At 36.0% G+C, this 18,784-nt stretch overlaps 1 protein-coding gene across 3 annotated transcripts in view; it reads left to right on the top strand.

The window, feature by feature from the left end:
• The window catches only part of ZCCHC7 (zinc finger CCHC-type containing 7), a 155,845-nt gene that overhangs the window by 116,251 nt on the left and 20,810 nt on the right, over positions 1-18,784 (top strand). For all 3 annotated transcript variants that reach the window (XM_036433347.2, XM_036433346.2, XM_036433348.2), the window contains exons 3-6: positions 5,720-5,763; positions 6,978-7,103; positions 8,242-8,412; positions 17,563-17,598. In XM_036433347.2, the coding sequence (XP_036289240.1) occupies positions 5,720-5,763; positions 6,978-7,103; positions 8,242-8,412; positions 17,563-17,598 (377 nt within the window). The remainder of the gene's footprint in view (positions 1-5,719; positions 5,764-6,977; positions 7,104-8,241; positions 8,413-17,562; positions 17,599-18,784) is intronic.

Below are 18,784 nucleotides of genomic sequence, written 5' to 3'. Positions count from 1 at the left end.
TATAAATTAGAGAAAACCGAGACAGAAATAAAGAGCATTTTGAGAAGAATGCAAGTTGAATAAAGTGGCTCAACCCACAGGGGATTTGCATGTGGCATTGTGTGTATTTCAAAAGTTTCCGTTGAAATAACAGATGCTGCTGATGAAATTGGGAATAGTAACTTCATTTGTGGCTGGCTCGGTTGCTTATTAGAAGTGAGAAGATCCCAGGAGGAAATCTGGTATAGTAGAAGTAGGCTCAGGAAAGGATATGACATAAATAATATGACAGCTTCATCTTTGTGATCTTTAAACCATAAACACTGGCTAGTTGCAGGCGTGATTATCTATATATATTTAGTTATATTTTGTGTGCATCCTGTGTTTGCCAAGTGATATTATTCAATAACTGATATTTTAAGTTTTTTTAGCCCCTAGAGTTACTTATTACAGAAATTCTAAGGTTTTTTTTGTTTGTTTGGTTTTTTTTGTGTGGGGGGGGTTTTTTCCCCATATTTTTATTAAGGTATTATATGTGTACATATCCTACCATTGCCCACCTCCTCCCCACCCCACTCGCATACATGCCCTCACCCCCCAGAGTTTTGCGTCCATTGATTATGCTTATATGCATGCACACAGTCTTTCGGTTGATCTATCTCCCCCACCTCTCCCTAACCTTCCCGCTGTAATTTAACATTCTGTTTGATGCTTTACTGCCTCTGTATCTATCTTTTTGTTCAACAGTTTATAATTTTCTTTATTATCCATAAATGAGTGAGATCATGTGGTATTTTTCTTTCATTGACTGGCTTATTTCACTTAGCAAAATGTTCTCCATTTCCATCCAGGTTGCTACAAATGGTAAGAATTCCTTCTTTTTTATGGCAGCATAGATGTACCATTGTGTAGATGTACCATAGTTTTCTGATCCAGTCATCTGCTGACAGGCATCTAGGCAGTTTCCAAATCTTGGCTATTGTAAATTGTGCTACTATGAGCATAGGGATGCATATATCCTTTCTTATTGGTGTATAGAAAGGCCATATAGTATTTCTTGGCGTTAATTTTGTATCCTGCTACATTGCCGAATTTATTTATTAAATCTATTAGTTTTTGATGGAGTCTTTTGAATTTTTTATGTACAATATCATGTCATCTGCAAATAAGGACAGTTTTACTTCTTCTTTTCCAATTTGGATGCCTTTTATTTCTTCTTCTTATCTAATTGCAATGGCTAGTTCTTCCAGTACTATGTCAAACAGGAATGGTGAGAGTGGGCATCCCTGACTTTAAATTATCTAATTGGCTATGTACCCAAGTTTAAAACAGTGTTTATTCACACAGGTATACATATGAATGTTTCCCTTTTTTATTTTTTATTTTTCTAATGTAATTTGAACTATGCAAGATATGCTCATAACTGGATAGATATACAAAACAGATGGGTCTCAGTCCATAGAGATGTAATATAGGAAAATAAAATATTTATTAATATATTTCTTTATACATGGTTTAGAAATTTTTGCTATTCTGAGTCATACAAAATAACCTGCTTTTGGAATATGAGTGAGGTAGAAAATACTTCTACCAGAGAGAATTTTTTTTTAGGTTATTTAAGTAATTCATTCACTACACATCAGTACCTATGATAGCAAGTAATTGTGCTTTGGTGTTTGTTTGGAAGATACAACAATAGAAATGACATGGTTAAAGTCCAGGAAGTTATAGAGGTAAGAGTGATCATCTCTGCTTTTGAAGGGTTATCAGGGAAGACTTCAGAGGAGGAGATGACACATGATTAGGTACTTGGAAGACCCAACCCCATGTGGTTGAAAGTAGATTTGTGTTCCAGAGAATATATGCATAGACAGAGTTGTAGAGAACAGCAATACATGTTGGGGGGGGGGGGGGGGGGGGAAATATCCAAAAAAACAGCTGTTATAAATATAAACAGAGATTTGAAGGAAAAGATAAATAAGGAGAAATTTGAAGATATAAAAAAAGAAGTAAATGGAACTTCTAGAACTGAAATATATTATTTGAGATAAAAAATTTACTACTGGATGGGCTTAAGTACAAATCAGAGGAATAAAAGGAAGTATAAGAGTTTATTATGGACAATTTTATGCCAATAATTTTGACAATTTAGAAGTAATAGACAAATTCTTTGAAAGTCACTAATCATCAAAACTGGCCAAAGAAGAAATAGAAAATATAAATAGCTCCATATTTACTAAAGAAATAGAATTTCTACTTTAAATCCTTTCTACAAGTAAAATTCCTGATCCACAAACAAGAAAAACCCTAATTCAAATGACTTTTCTGATAAGTTCCATCAGATACATAAGGAAGAAATCACCAGTCCTACACAAACTCTTTCCAGCACTTTCTAGTTCTTATGAGGCCAGTTTTACCCCAGTACCAAAACTGGACAGAGACAATATTAGAAGCAATATCCATCATGAACTCAGATGTAAAAATTGTTAATAAAATACTAAAATTGAATTCTACAACCTATATATATAAAATGCTAATATGCTAAATGACCCCTCTAGAGTTCAACTGGGAGACCAGGAGTTTGATCGCTCTCTGTGATGTGCGCTGACCACCAGAGGGCAGCTCGGAATGAAGGGAGGCCCAGGTCAGCAGCTGGCAGTTAGGGAAGGGAGGCCCCGGCCAGCAGCTGGAAGGCCCTAATCACCATCCAGGCCTAGGGACTCTACCCGTGCCTGAATTTTGTCCACTGGGCCTCTAGTATATTATAAAGAATAGTACATCGTAATCAAATGTGTTAATCCTAGAATACAACTATAAACCTACTTTTGCTCCACCCTGTATGTGGTCCTCGAAGCAGCAAAATAATCTATGACAGAAAGCAAATCAGTGGTTGCCTAGGGTGAAGGATTGACTGCAAATATGCACCTGGCATTTTTGGATTATGGAAAACCATGGGTAGGAGGAAGAGTTGATTTATATGTTCCTGATTATGTTCTTGTTTATTTTCCACGAAGAAGTCTGATTTAATCTCCAATTGAAACCTGTTTTGTGCACTTGTCGATAGATTTTCCAAAGTTAGTATATATTGTAGCTTGTTGAAGAGAAGTCAGTACATACCCCAGAACATTGATGAATTCTTAGTCGAGTGGATCTTCCTCTCTAAAACCTTCCCTTTTTTCACTATTCCCTGTTGTGTGTAAATTTATTGTGGATAGAGGGTGGCAACAGTTTCTATTTTGCATTTCACTGGTTTTTGAATTTCATTTTTTAAGGACAATATGAAGGCAGTTTTTATAATTAAAGTGAGTTTAAGCGGTCATTTTGAATTTTAATGATGAAGGACATTGAGTTACAAAAGGCAGCTTTGAAAGCTACAGCAAAGCTTGCTCCTTAGATGAATCCTTTGAGTGAAAGAATAATAGCCTGGACGGTGATGATGAAGAAATGGGAACTGCTGCTATTTAATGTATTCTCCACTCTCAATATATGGATGCAGCCTCCAAATTTTACAAAGGAAATAATCATCAGCACAGCATCTCTGCTCTCCTATGGATTGATCTTTTTTGTAAAGCAGCCTCTTGGGTTTTCTCAGTAAAAGTATTTTATTTTAAAATATATATCTCTAAATACTTACTCCTGGTAGGCCTGAGAAAATGTAGATTACTTCATGTCTCTTCAAAACTCCTTTCAGAGAAAAGAGTCAAGCTCAATTTGTGTTTTTGAGATAGAGAAGAAGAGTATATAGGAGGAAAGAGGAAATCTCAACTTTGCTTTAGGGGAGAAAAAAGTCTTTCAGTCCTTTGTTGACTCCTCAGCTTCTGCATTAGTCATATGTCCCTTCCTCCTGGGCATAGGTGGGCCAAAGGAATAACAGCCAGGTGCTGTTTTGTAAAGGAGCAGTGCAAAGAGAAGAAAATAGCAGATAAAGAAAAATGTAGGGCTCCCCAGCCCCAGTCCCACCCTTGCGTTTTTTGTTTTATTTTTAGATCAACCAATGGTTTCAGGATATTTGGCCTCCTCTTGCTTTTTACTTTACCATTTTTTATGCTAGTAGTTAAGAAAAGAAAAAGAAAAAGAAAAAAAAAACAGTACTGAATTCTTAGCCCTATTCATGAGATAGTGTTCAAAATCCAAATTTTTTAAATGTTAAAATGAAAGTCAACTACAATAGGTAGCTAATAGACACAGTGAATACTGATTTTGGAATGAAAAAATTCCCTGTAACTACTTGGACCCAAAAGGTAGGGGGAAAGGGAAAGGCTGTGAGTTAACTGACAATGAAGAGCTTAATAGAAAAAACAAAATGTGGGAGCACTCAGTAATGAGTAACTCACTGAATAGGCTAAGGTCAAGGTTGTATACCTGCTTAACAAAGGGGAGGATTGAGGGCTTCAGAAGATAGGTTTTACCCTGGCCAGTGTGGCTCAGTTGGTTGGACCACCTCCCGTGCTCCAAAGGGTTGCTGGTTGGATTCCCCACTAGGAGGCATGCAGGAGTGGCTGATGGATGTTCTGTTTTCTCTTGGATGCTTCTGTTTCTCCCTTTTCCTTCCTCTTCCTCTAAAAATCAATTTAAATGTTTTTTTAGCCAGGACCGGTTTGGCTCAATGGATAGAGCGTCAGCTTGGGGACTGAAAAGTCCCAGGTTTGATTCCGGTCAGGGGCATGTACCTTGGTTGTGGGCATATCCCCAGTAGGAGGTGTGCAAGAGGCAGCTGATCGGTGACTCTCTCTTGTCGATGTTTCTGGCTCTCTATCTCTCTCCTTTCCTCTCTGTACAAAATCAATAAAATATATTTTAAATGTTTTTTTAAATCAATAAAGAATATATAAACAGAATATGGGAAGTTTGATGATGCTTGTTTATACAGGTTTTTTTTGGAATATCCCAGTTCCCCAAGGTCAGTGACTTCCCTGACTGGACACCTGCAATGGTGGTGGGGGGGTCGAAGTTCAGGTAAAAATATCTTCCTGCTTTTGTTTTAGGTTTTTGGTCCCTTCACTGATCTGTAATAATAAAAGGGTAATATGCTAATTAGACCGGGCTGCTGGAGAGAAGCCAGCCCGGTCCCTGGTGTCTGTGGGTGGCCCAGGGGAAGCCAGCCTGGTCCTGGGTGCTGGCGGGAAGCCAGTGCCTGCAGCTGGGGAAAGAGAGGTCTACTCTTACACAAATTTTCATGCATTGGGCCTCTAGTTTTCTTATATTTATAGTTTCATAGTTTTCAAAGCATTTTCTTTTTTTCTTTTTTTATATATATTTTATTGATTTTGTACAGAGAGGAAGGGAGAGAGATAGAGTTAGAAACATCTATGAGAAAGAGTCATCGACCAGCTGCCTCTTGCACACCTCCTACTGGGGATGTGCCCACAACCAAGGTACATGCCCTTGACCGGAATCAAACCCGGGACCCTTCAGTCTCCAAGCCGACGCTCTATCCATTAAGCCAAACTGGTTTCGGCTTCAAAGCATTTTCACATATCTCATAGAGTTCTGTTTTTGGGTAGACAGGGCAAATACTATTATCCCCATTTTATGGGTACGAAAACTGAGGTTACGAGAAGTTAAGTATTATTTTATTCAGAGCCACACAAGTAATAATGATCCAAGGTACAAGGTTAAGGTATTCAGGTCTCTCACTATACCTTTGAAGTTCAATTTCAGTTCTAAAAAATATTTATTGTCAATCTATAAGTGCTTTTAAAGATGTCAGAGATTAAGTAACATTTTATTTATTTCATAGGAGAAGATGGTGTAAACTGGTTCATCAGTGACAAAGATGTTGAGGTAAAATCAAATTGTTTTTGATGTTATGAATGATAGATTAATAGTTTTTTGATTCCTAATTTTCTTTCAGTTCATTATGATAACTTAATAAATCTTTTAAAAATAGCAACAACCTGAGTATCTTGTAAGAAAAAGTTTGATTTCAGTTTATGGGTAATTGAATTTTGGGAGGCGTGGTTAAGCCTTGATTTTTGTCAGTCACTTAATTACTGTAATGAGTTCCCATTCCTTTCTGTTTCTTCTCTGTGGTGGTTAGTCCCTCTCACCTCAGATTGCCTGGTACCATTGAAAATCAACACCGGAAATAACTGCTTCTTCAGTGTAAGGAAATGGTTAGGCTATATTTAGGATGTGGCAGGTGTTTATTAGCCTTAATTGTGGCAAATGGCTAGAAAAGGATAATTTTGCAAGTTGGTAAAAGAGAAGTTTTAAGAGATAATTAGGTTATGACATCTTGGAGTCTAACTTGGCCAATTCAGCAAAATACCAAGTAAAAGATTAAAGTTTTTTTCAAAGATGGAATTCTACCAAATAAGATAAAAGCATGGTTGGCATTTACATATTCCTCTCTAGATATCCACATGATGTGCTTTGCTAATATTTTCTTAAAGATACTAGCTTTTGGCTAGAATATGGGACAGCTAGCTAGCATTGGGTCATTGTAGGTAGAATAGATTTTCTAAAGGACTCTGGTGGGAGGGAGTTAATATTCTCTCTTAGAAATTATAATTCCATTTATAGGCAGTAACCCTAGGCTATTCATTAGAAGGAATGTATTCATTAGCTATATAGTTTTATAACTTTATAAGAAAGAAATTCATTTTAAAAAAAGCACCATTCCCTAACTAAAAACTTAAGCAAGCTTCACATTCAGAAAAATGTGACATATATTCAGATATAGAAGTCAGCAATACCTTTGACTCTGAATGTCACCAGCTTGTCTGATGCACACCAGTGCCCTGGATAGGCCTGAACTGTAAGCAGAGAAAGATACAGAAGAAATGGAACCATTTGGAGAATGTAAAAGAATGGAGGGAAGGGGCAGGCAAAAAAGTAGAGTTGTCTTTGTAGCATACCTTTTAGGTTTTTCTAACTCCTTTTAAGAGTACAGTGTTCCATGTTGCTGGGTTCTAGATTGAACTGACTGACCTATTAACTCTCTTGAACAGTATGAAATAATGTTTTTTAATTCTTTATTTCCCCCCTCCCCTTAGGCCCAGATATGTAATAATAGATCATCTGGAAGATGGACCCACCGGTATTATACAGCAAACAAAAACGTCACCTGTAGAAATTGTGACAAATGTGGCCATTTGTCAAAAAATTGCCCCTTTCCACAAGTATGTAAAATATGTAATGTTTCTTTCTACCTTATTAAAATCAAAATCTTAGGATTGAAACCCTATAACCTTACAATTCAAATCTTGGGTAATATATGTGTTAGATTTCTTGTTAATGTTTAATGCAGGCAATAGCCTAGAGTAGTAGTAGGAAAAGAATAATAAATTTGGTCAGAAACATCTGGACTCCATTTCAGCTTCCCATCAATAGTTGGACAACTTTAGGCAAATTCTTTCATTCTCTGCGCCTGTTTTCTTATCTGTAAAACAAGAAGCTTGAATCAGATGATTCCTGAGACCCTTTTCACTTCTAAACCTTCTACTTTCTGAGACAGCTATTTCATCATGAGAGAATTTTCCTTGTTAGAAGATCATAATTTTAGGTATTGATAGGTGTTTACTGATGTAAATTATATTAAACAGATACATCAACCTTTGGAAAAACACAGAATTAAAGATCTTAGATGTTCTATTACCTACCCCCTCTTCCAAATGATTGTCACATTTCTGAGACAGCTCTCATGCTTCTCCTTTGTCTTTGATTCTCTAGGCAGAGCCCCCTCTTCCTGTTCCCCCGAGGACTTAGGTTCCAGGTCCTCATCTTCCTACTTTTCCTCTCAGACACATTCTACTTTGCCAATGTTCCTACAAGACAAGGCATAATAAACAGATGCCACCTGATAGTACATGCAGATTAATATGCCTTTTTGGCAACCAGAGGATACAGATAGCTTGTGTTAAAGTTCTGAATTCAGACATTTTGTTTTACTTTATAATTAGGCTCCAGATTTGATCATTAGAAATTACTTTTTTGGCCAAAACCGGTTTGGCTCAGTGGATAGAGCGTCGGCCTGCAGACTGAAAGGTCCCAGGTTCGATTCCGGTCAAGGGCATGTACATTGGTTGCGGGCACATCCCCAGTGGGGGGCGTGCAAGAGGCAGCTGATCGATGATTCTCTCTCATAGATGTTTCTAACTCTCTATTCCTTTCTCTTCCTCTCTGTAAAAACTCAATAAAATATATATATATTTTTTTAAAGAAGTTACTTTTTTGGAATTATACAGAACAAGAAAAATTAATCTGCTGTTTAAGACTGAGTATTTTACTAAAGACATTTTCTGTTTATCTGCCACCTAGAAACTCCGTGCCTGCTGCCTCTGCTCCGAGAGAGGACACCTCCAGTATGCCTGCCCAGCCCGCTTTTGCTTCGACTGTGCTTTGCCTATGTCTTCTACTCACAGATGTCATGGAAGACCTTCCTGGAAAAAACGATGTGACCGATGTGATATGCTAGGCCACTATGCTGATGTAAGTATCCTGCTTATAACTAATTTGTCAGGCTTTGGGGACAGTGCCATTTTGTGGCTCTCTGTCAGCCTACCTAAAAGAATGTAAGAATGTTTGCTCTGAACTGTATATAATGATAGTCACGGCCCTTTGGCCTCTAGTCATGTAAAGCAGTGCTCCAATGTATCAGGATAAGGATGCTACGGAATGGTTCATCGGAAGGCAGAATCTACAAATATTGTAAAACCTCGCTAGCCCCTTTTGCTTAATGTGCTTGCTAAATAAAACTTGAAATTAAAGAGGTATATAATGAATAATATGTCAAATTTATGTACCTAGTCATAGTTAGGTGGATGAAAATATATACACACTTAGCAGTTGTGTACAGAGGTCCATATGAAATCTGGTTTGATGATGCTTATTGATGGTTCTAGCTGGTAGAATAGACTTATGCAAGAAGGACAAGCCACTAGTACTTTAAATCTGCTTGTTTAGTTTGTTTTCTTCCTTCCTCCTTCCCTCACTCCCTCCCTCCCTCCTTTTCTTCCTTCCATCTATATATATATATATGTATACATATATATATAAACATCAATGATGAGAGAGAACCATTGATCGGCTGCTTCCTGCACTGGGAATTGAGCCCACAACCTGGGCATGTGCCCTGAATAGGAATCAAACCATGACCTCCTGGTTCATAGGTCAAGGCTCAACCACTGAGCCAGGCCAGCGGTGCTTAAAGTGTCTTTGTATACAAAGAAAAATAGGATTGCTGTCCTTCACAGTGACTTACAACTTGGTTGTTTGTTTGTTTTTCCACTTTGGAAAATTTGTGAATGCTCACAAAGATCTACCTTTCTACTGGCTAGCTTTTATTCCATTGTATGGATGTACTAATTGACTCAGCCAATTAATACATTTAGATTAATATTATTACCCATTAAAATATAATATTATTACTCTGCAATAAACATCTTTGCTATATGCATCCATGTAAGAGTATTTTGGTAAGTCACATTCTAAATTCAATTGTGTAATTAAAGGATGCATACATTTAAATCTGGATCAGTATTGTCAAATTGCTCTTCTAAAAGATTGTACCAATATATCCACCTGCCAGCAGTGTTTAAGAGTGCTCTCAATACTAACTATAATAGACCTTTAAAAATTGTGCCAAATCAGCACTGGTGGGGTGGCTCAGTGAGTTGGAGCATTGTCCAATACACCAAAAGGTTGCAGGTTCATTTTCTGGTCAAGGCACATACCTAGGTTTACCTAGGTTTTGAGTTCGATTCCCAGTCAGGATGCATATGAAAGGCAACCTATCAATGTTTCTCTCTCCCCCCTAAAATAAATAAAATATATCGTCAGGTAAGGATTTTTTTCTTCTTCTTAATTATGCCAAATCAGACAAGGAGAAAATGTGGTATTGTTTTTAATTTGTGTTTCTTAGGCTACTAGTGATGTTGAATATGATTCTCAAGACTAGAGACTATCCTATATAATAAAAGCCTAATATGCAAATCGACCAAACAGGGGAACGACCAGTGGAATGACCGGTGAAACGACCGGTCACTATGATGCACACTGTGACTACCAGGGACAGAAGCTCAATGCAGGAGCTGCCCCCAGCCCGCAGGCCCCAGGCCCCCAGTGGGGGCCCCCGGATCGCCCCACCAGTTGCCCCACAGATTGGCCCTGATCGCCATCCAGACCTCTAATATAGAAAATAAAGATAGAAGTTGTCATTTCATTTCAAAGTAGTTTAAACTTTTTTTCCAATATTTACTAAGTTAGTAAATCCTAAGTTGTTGTTTTATACTATTGTTCTCTGCAATCAGATGCCAAATATAATTTTCTTAGCAAAATTCTCCTATTCGGCAGGTATGTTTAATAGCATTTTTTATTTTTTTTTTACTCTTCCAAAGAGTTCTTACAGATACAGTTTTATTTGCCTGTTTTAACGGAATGAGCTCTGATATTATCATAAGCATTTTTTTTATTAAGTATTTTAGTACAGACCAGTTAAGAATGATTTGTATAATCAGCTGTGAATTAAATCTATAGCCCATTCTGCTTAACGTCTTAATTTTGGCCTCTAATGTATGTTAAACTCTTTATCTAAAATGGCCTGGAGGATTAATAACCCCAGAGAATATAAGTTTTTACGATAGTGTTAGGCTGTGGCCGACTTGAGAGATGGCTGCATCCTTTCCCCTAAGTTTCCTAAGACCAACTGTCATGTTTTTTTTGGTAATTATATGCTGAAGGTTCTGGACCTAATTGATCTTTTCCCAGTATGCTCAACTGATATAGCATTCCCTTGTGGCCAATTCAAACCTGGATCCCACTGCTCCTTCTGAAGAAGTTTAGAGTCTTTCCACTGTCCTGGAAGCTGTTCATGAAGATTTACTTAGAAGCAGAGTTATTCTGGACCCAGGTTCTTAGGACTATTTAGCCAGGCCCATCCATGCTTTAAATTCTTGAAACACCTGGCATTCCACAGAAAATATTCTCCTGCAACCCTCTCAAATGCTTCCTGCTCATTCTTTCTTGACTCACATTCCTCTAATTGGCTGCCTCTACTCTTCTCTCAGAGAGAGAGAGAGAGAGAGAGAGAGAAACATCAGTGATGAGAAAGAATCATTGATCAACTGTCTCCTGCACGCCCCCCCTGGGGATTGAGCCGACAACCTGGGCATGTGCCCTTGACCAAAATTGAACCCAGAACCTTTCAGTTCTCAGGCTGATGCTCTGTCCACTGAGCCAAGCCAGCTATGGCATCACTCGAGATAGCTTTGATTTATTTAAGGTTCATACCATCTGAGGATACTGTCCTCCACCCTTTGTCATTTTTCATCTTCCCTCCTTCTGGATTTTCTGCTAATTCACAAAGGATTTCTGAAGCCCTGGGTAACTATAGATGCCCTAACCTCCTATAAATTAAGGAGATCAAGAAACTTTCATTTTTACTGTATATATCCTTGTAGCCACACCTCAGACCTCTCTGCAATACCAGAGTACCAGTTACATGTGCATAGAGAATTTATAATGAAAACTGACGAGTTACATTCATGTTCTTGCTGTAATGAAGAATATGAATTTCTGGCCCACTGGTGTAGGTCAGTGGTTGAATGTAGACCTATGAACCAAGAAGTCACAGTTCGATTCCCAGTCATGGAAATTGCCCAGGTTGTGGGCTCGATCCCCATTAAGAGGCTTGCAGGAGGCAACTGTTCAATGATTCTCTCTCATCATTGATGTTTCTCTCTCTTTCCCTCTCCTTTCCTTTCAGTGAAATCAATAATAATATATATTTTTTTAAATAGAAATGATTATTGAGTATGAAGAAGTTATTAGTCCATTAAATGAGAAATGCATAAATTACATTATAGCACATGAAGTATAATCCTATTTTATATAAATACAAGTATTTATATATGTATATAGATTTGCATAGAAAAAAGTTAGGAATGATGTATTCCAAAATATTTACTGTAGTTATGGTCTATTATAAGAAAGAAAGAGGAAAGGCAAGGAAGGAAGCTGGGGTTGTTATTGTTTAAACATTGTGGAAAAAGAAAGTAAATTTGAGTGTGGAATACTTTTATTTTTTATCAGTGATCAAGATATTTTAGGGTTTTTTTAATTCCAAAATTGAACTAGAAAATATGAGATCATACCCATTTTTTAACAACTAAAAACATTACTGAGTAGACCTTACTTGAATAAGAAAATAGATATATTGCATATAGTGGATGCTCAGTGATGTTTCTGAAATTGTTTTATATGCAAAGAAAGTGGCCACAGCAGCTATATCATAACAAAATCTTTATTTTTATTTGTTCTTTTGGGGGGGAGGGGTCTCACTTCTTATCAATAGCTCACTTAAACTGTGAGGTTTTTTTGCTTTCTCAAGTTTGGCTACATCCAAGAGTTGACCATTGCCAAATAGATTTCACCTATTTCAGCTACTTTGTTGAATTTCCCCATGATCATTTTTTGCGTGTATATATAGAGTGACAAATTGACATCATCACAGCAACAATATATACAACTAAGTGCTTGCTATGTGTCAGATGTCATTCTAAGACTTCATACTTACCAACTCTTTACCTGTCGCAACAGCCCTTTTAAAGGTACTGCTGTCCCCACTTATCAGTGAAGAATAGGCATAGAGATGCATGACTTGCCCAAGATAATAAAGAGCAGAGCCAGGAATTTGAATTCAACCATTTTGACTCTAGAATTACCGATTTCACCCGCTACATTATCCTGCTTCATTTACTGGCCTTCATATTGTTTTACTTTATAATACCTTTAACAACTAGCAGGTATACTATACAAGCATTAGCAACTATTTATAAAATTAATTTATGTTAGTAGTCTAGAATTACAAGTAAGATGTCCAGAATTAAAATAAAAAAAGATGTTTAGAATCACAATCAAGATGTCTCCAAAAATATTTGTGATTCTCCAGTGTGAAAAAAAAAATGTTTTAATGAAAATACGATTGCTTAAGATAACCCAGTATAATGTGTATAATCTGTTTTATTTTTGGGTTGATTCTTTTGATATAATTTTCTATAAAATATGAACCATTATGTTTTCAAATAAAATGGAAATGTAACCTACTACTGACAAACTTTATGCCCTCATAACTGCAATTAAGTTAGGAGGAGAATATCAAAGAGAAATATCTTTAAGCAAAAAATTAGGCTTGTCAGTTTCCCTGATTACAGAGGATTAAGAGTAGAGGGATTGATTAAGATTTGACCTTGGATGGAAAGATGATTTTATGAAGTCTGATTCATTTTGGAGGCAGCTTAGCGATAGAGACCAATGCATGGCTTTCCATACTGATTGGTGAGGGGAAAAATTAGGTGGATTCTGTACACACTGCCACATATATCTGTTGTATATTTATGATTCCTCTTACCATGAATGACACATTTTTATCTAATATAAATATAACAAGCACTATTAAAATAGTAATCTATCTTGAATTTTAATTCCTATGATTGACTGAAGGCTAATGCTCACATCTTTAAAATCTTCATGATATGATAAATTTTATTTCACATATATTCAATGTACATGTATCATAGCCTGTGTAAATATTTTATGTCTCTGAGGAATAGTGTATATACACAATGACTGCCAAGATAACTGGGCAATCGGATGACTTGAAAACTGTAATCTATAAAGAGCCTGCTGACGAGACTCCAGAATAGGGCATTCTTTTTAACGAAGGCACCTCACATTACATTAACGGACATATGGGAAAGTTAGGGTGGTTGAGTTCAGAAGCTGGGATGCTTTTCTTCCCATATCTTTTCATTTGACAAATTTTAAACTAAATTATCCTCTCTATTCTTTTATTTATGTTATTCACCATCCATGAATATTGCTTGTTTTATTAAATCTTTTGTTTTGCTGCAGTGACTTGAGGGGGCCAGCTCCTAACAGCAGAGGCTTTGACAAAGCACCAGAGGATTCCGTTAAAAAGTTGTGTTTCGTAATTGTAGTTGTCGTGTCAGCGCCTAACTGACTGGGAGCTGAAGGATTTTGTGAGATGAGTAGCTGTGCCAGCAGGGACCCGAGTCTCCTGGGCTGGCCGCGCTCTCATTAAGATTTGCCGCTAGCAGTGGCGGTGTTCAGCATGTATGTGACGTGCATTCTGTTATTGTATGCTTGGCTTGTCAGCCTGCAGCTTTCTGACACTCACTTATGTCACTCTTTATTCAGAGAGGAAGAAGCTTTTGATAATTTGACAAGACAAGCTCTTAAACGATCTAGGTCATGGCCTTCACTGTCTGTGATTGTGAACATATTTCCTGAAAGCCCTGTCACTCATCACAGCTACATTTTCTCCCGGGGAGCCACCGGCCTGTCCTGGTCTCCTGTCAGCTCATGCATTTTGGTTATTCATATACCAAATACAGTACCGGGGTGGTTTTTTTTTGTGGGTTTTTTTTTTTTTTTTTTCCTTCCCTTTTGCAAATGCTAGCATGTTAGTAAGGCTAATCCTTTCTCCTGTGCTGTGTTCCCAGCAGGGCTGCGTTCAAGGGCTCTCTCTAGTACAAGGCAGACAACTGGCCAAGGGGAGCTGCGGAGGAGGAAAGGCCGCTTAGTGCTGTTTTTGTGTTTGCTCATTGTTGTGGAAATATGAGAACTGGTGGCAAGGGCCTTGTCTATTGAGAACTTGAGTCTTGGTCTGCTGTCAGGGGCTGTTTAAGATTGAGTGTTTTATTTTCTTTGATGTTCACATTTGAGAATAGGGAAGTGGGAATTAAATAACAGATGCACTAAGCCGTTGTTCTGGTAAAACAATAATTAGCACCTGATACAATTCAATGTGGGTGAAAATGCACAATATAAACTCTCAATTCATCTGGTGCGGCAAACTGTGTTGATTCGTCGTTGAATTTTATGAATAATAACACTCGGTTATTCATGTATGCTTTATTATACAAAATACAATAGAGGGGGAAACTAGTTGGGCAAAAGTTAGCAAACAATGTAGCACATTGCTAAAACAGATGTACAAGCACTCTGTGTGTGTTTCTGTGGTGAGCCTCAGAAGGCCCTTTGGGTTGACATCCATCTAAGTGCCAGTAAGGTGAGATCACCAGGACAACCAGTAAATACAATTGTATTTTAAGAGTTTGTTGCATTTTCATCTTAGATGTGTTCTACAGCAGACTAGTCATTCATTTTAAACTTTTTAAATTAATTTTTTTTAAGTTCCAGTTGTAATAGTAATCCTCTTGCTGTAGAAGTTACTTCGGCTAAATTTTCCATGCAGGAAAATTTCTACACATACATATACATACACACATACGGATACTATGGCATTCTATTTGAATATATATGTGTGTGTGTGTGTCTGTATACATGTGTATATATGTGTGTGCATGCACAATGACTACAGAATGGTAAAAAGAAGTAGAAACCACAAGCAAAAAGATTAACATTTAAAAAATTAATTACTGATACAGTTATATGTCATATATTTAGAAATAAAGATGTATATTTTATATTGGCACCTATTTTGAAGTGAAAATATTCTACTTCTTTTTAACCTTACATAAAAGTATGTTATATAGAAAATAGTAAAATGAAACATGCATGGGAATGCTGAGTAAAAGTACTTCTGAGTTGGTCAAGGAAGATTTTTTAAAATTGCAATACTGTTGCCTAAGAAGAGAAAAGAAGTATCATGTCTCTCACTACTAATTTTTTATATTATCCATCATCTTCATGTACTGAGCAATCAGATGATTGTTCAAAAACCAAGTAATTCTTTCTTTTATTACTAAATTGCTACAACACAAGAAAAGGTCACATGGTAGAGTGGCACACTGCCAGTGTATGACAACTCAGTGATTGCGATTTTTCAACCGTATTATTCTGAGGATACTGTGGTAATCAAGAACTACCCATAACTAATGTATAAATAACTGCTTGCTTATCTCTACAGTAATCCAACTCAAATTATATATATATACCCAGCAAAAGCTTGTGATAGAAAGCAGAAAATGAATATTTAAAGAAATATTTTACATTAGATTTTTGTGTGTAAATAAGTTAATAAAAATAGTTATATATAACAATATGTATATATTCTTAAGAACTTTTGTAAACTATAGGTTTGAGGCTGTTATTTACTGCCTAACATGATCTTTGCCTTCTGAAGCTGCTTTCTACTTTTTAAAACTAGTTTTCTTTTTGATCAGTGTGGTTCACCCACAAATTTCTGTGTCTAAAGTGAAATTTTTTAGTCAGACATTTTAGTTTGCATGAATTGCATTTAAATTGGAAATCTGACCACAGATAATTTTCCATACATTTCTGGAGAAAATTACATAGGAAAGTTAAGCTTAAAAAGCATAATGGATAAAATATTCAGCATAGCTGGAACATATCTACTCTTTTTTTTTGTCCAATCATTTAAGATGATATAATCAGAGATTTTGCCATTAAAGGTTATTTTCTGAATTCTTATCATACCTACAATATTTTTAAATGATATGAATCCTCTTTGTTAGTTTTATCACTACCCTATAAAATAAATGAGACAAGAAGGACTATAATCAGATAAAGAATTGTTTCAAAGGGTATGTCAAAAATTATAAAGATTTAAATCATTCTAATTTTAGGCATGCGTATGTATATGTACATACACATTTTTAACAAAAGCTATAAGTTCACATTTACTTTAAGAATTGCCATTTACTTAGTTAGTGGTTTAATTTGCTAAAACCATTGCTATAATATAGTTATTTAAAAAACACTTTCTATCATCAACAGTTCTTTTTCTGAGATGGTAAACTCATCAATTCTTCATAAAAACTTGGCTTAGGAAGAGTGTCTCTCCTTATCAGAGTCATAATTCAGGTATAAGGAAAGAAGATTTATATATGTATCCATAAGAAAACATCTCCTAATTTTTTGTTGTTGCTGCTGTTTTTTATTTGTTTTGTTTTGTTATTACCTATTCTGGTTTCAGAAAATCCATCTTTTATAAATTTATTGAAGTTTTTTGGTTTTTTTAAATTACATCTCTATAAATGTAAAGATGGAGAAGACTCAACTTTTAAGGGAAAAGACATAGACTTTAATTCTTGAGATTTTGTTTGGCTTTGTTTTAATTCTCTTTTTACTCTATTTCATTGAGGAGTGAAAGTTAGAACGTGATTAGGCAAAAGATGGCAGCAGACATCAGAAATACCTTATGTAACCACAGTGAAGTCTTAAAGGCAGTTGCTATTGAATTGTTTTCTATCATACTACCAAGGTTCAAAATGTTCTTTAAAAAGGTGTACTTGGTGGGTCTCATTGATTTTAACCACTGCTGTTCATTTATCAGTTTAACCGAGTAATGGCTCTTAATCACATCTTAGTGCCCGGAACTTCTAACCCGAAAAGAAAAAAAGAGAGAGAAAACTTTGTTACTGGCTTTCTGACAATGGCAGGGAGTGTGTTAAACCAGTGTAAAATTCAATTAAACTGTCTAGCCAGGTTTTTGAAGCTGAAATGCAGACCCTTTCTGTTAAGCTTCTTATTTTCCTGTGACCGACACCGGTGGATGCTGGGTTATGCCAAAACCAACAGGCTGTAAAGTACCTTGTTTCATGCTCCCAACTGATCAATATTTTTATTTTCCAGGCTTGCCCAGAAATCTGGAGGCAGTATCACCTAACGGTGAGTAGAAACACCTTTTTTATTTTCCCCAAGACCTAGCCTATTTACCCTTCTCTGAACTGCTGACCATAAAATATAGACAAGCATCTTCTGCTGGAAGATAATAAACATCTGAAGAGTTTTTGCACTGAGAGAGCAATAATATAGTACTTTTTCTCTTCTCCCCTGCCCACTACTCTATCCTTTATCTTCCTGTTCTTAAAAGATTTTTGTGTTTTATTGCTCACATTGTTTAATGATTACATCATGGTATCTCAGTCTTCCTGGGTTAAATTCAAATTAAAGAGGGAAAAGTATATGCTAGGAACCATAAAAAAAAAAATAGTAATCCAGTGTCTAATATATTGTATCATCTACAGTCCACAAGCATACAGTCCACAGTATCTTCCATTATCAATTTTCTGGCTTTACTGAAATATTTACATATATTTTTAATAAAGCTAGACAAAGCTTAGTGTATCTTTCATATAGAACAATTCAACTGTCATATGCTTAAGCCCCTCTTGACTTATTCAACATGTATAAATATCTGCTAATACTATTTGTTATTCAGTTCTTTGCTTTCCTTTTTATTGTGATTTTAGGCTAACTAGAAGCAGAAAACATTGTTATGGAATCAATTTACTAATGCTCAATATTATGAAGTCAGTTCATTTCTAATAACCAGCTTAAATAATTCTGAGAATTTACCCAAACCCTGGTAGTCATTTCTTTTAATGTATTAAGTATGTTGTGCTGAGCAAGAGACAATAATAAAAATTACTTTTAATTTTAAAGCTATGCAATGTAATTAAAAGCTATTTTCTTAAAGATTAACATATTTAAAAGTTTTCTCTATGGAAGACAGGTAGTAAAAATAGAAAAGGCAAAGTTTTTACAAAACATGTCTTTTTACTGCTTTTTTATTTTCTTTATGAAATAAAAGGTAAACCAATAAGCAGACTTACACTACCAATATGTCTTACCACAGGCCCAAGAAGCAAGGAATAATATCGGTAGTTTGTTCCTACATTCTGTTATCAGTTTACTTAAAGATTCTTAGTAGAAAGCTGTACTCACTCAGCTATCCCTCAATCCCAAATTGTGTTTTCTTAAAGTCTTCACTATAAAACTAAAATATATATATATACACACACACACACATACCCATATATGTACATATATATTTTTATAGATGTAACTTATA

The sequence above is a fragment of the Pipistrellus kuhlii genome, unplaced genomic scaffold (genome assembly GCF_014108245.1).
Source record: "Pipistrellus kuhlii isolate mPipKuh1 unplaced genomic scaffold, mPipKuh1.p scaffold_m20_p_12, whole genome shotgun sequence".
Taxonomy (NCBI): Eukaryota; Metazoa; Chordata; class Mammalia; order Chiroptera; family Vespertilionidae; genus Pipistrellus; species Pipistrellus kuhlii.
Note: the sequence above shows the minus strand (reverse complement) of the source record. Positions and strands in the feature narration are given on the sequence as shown.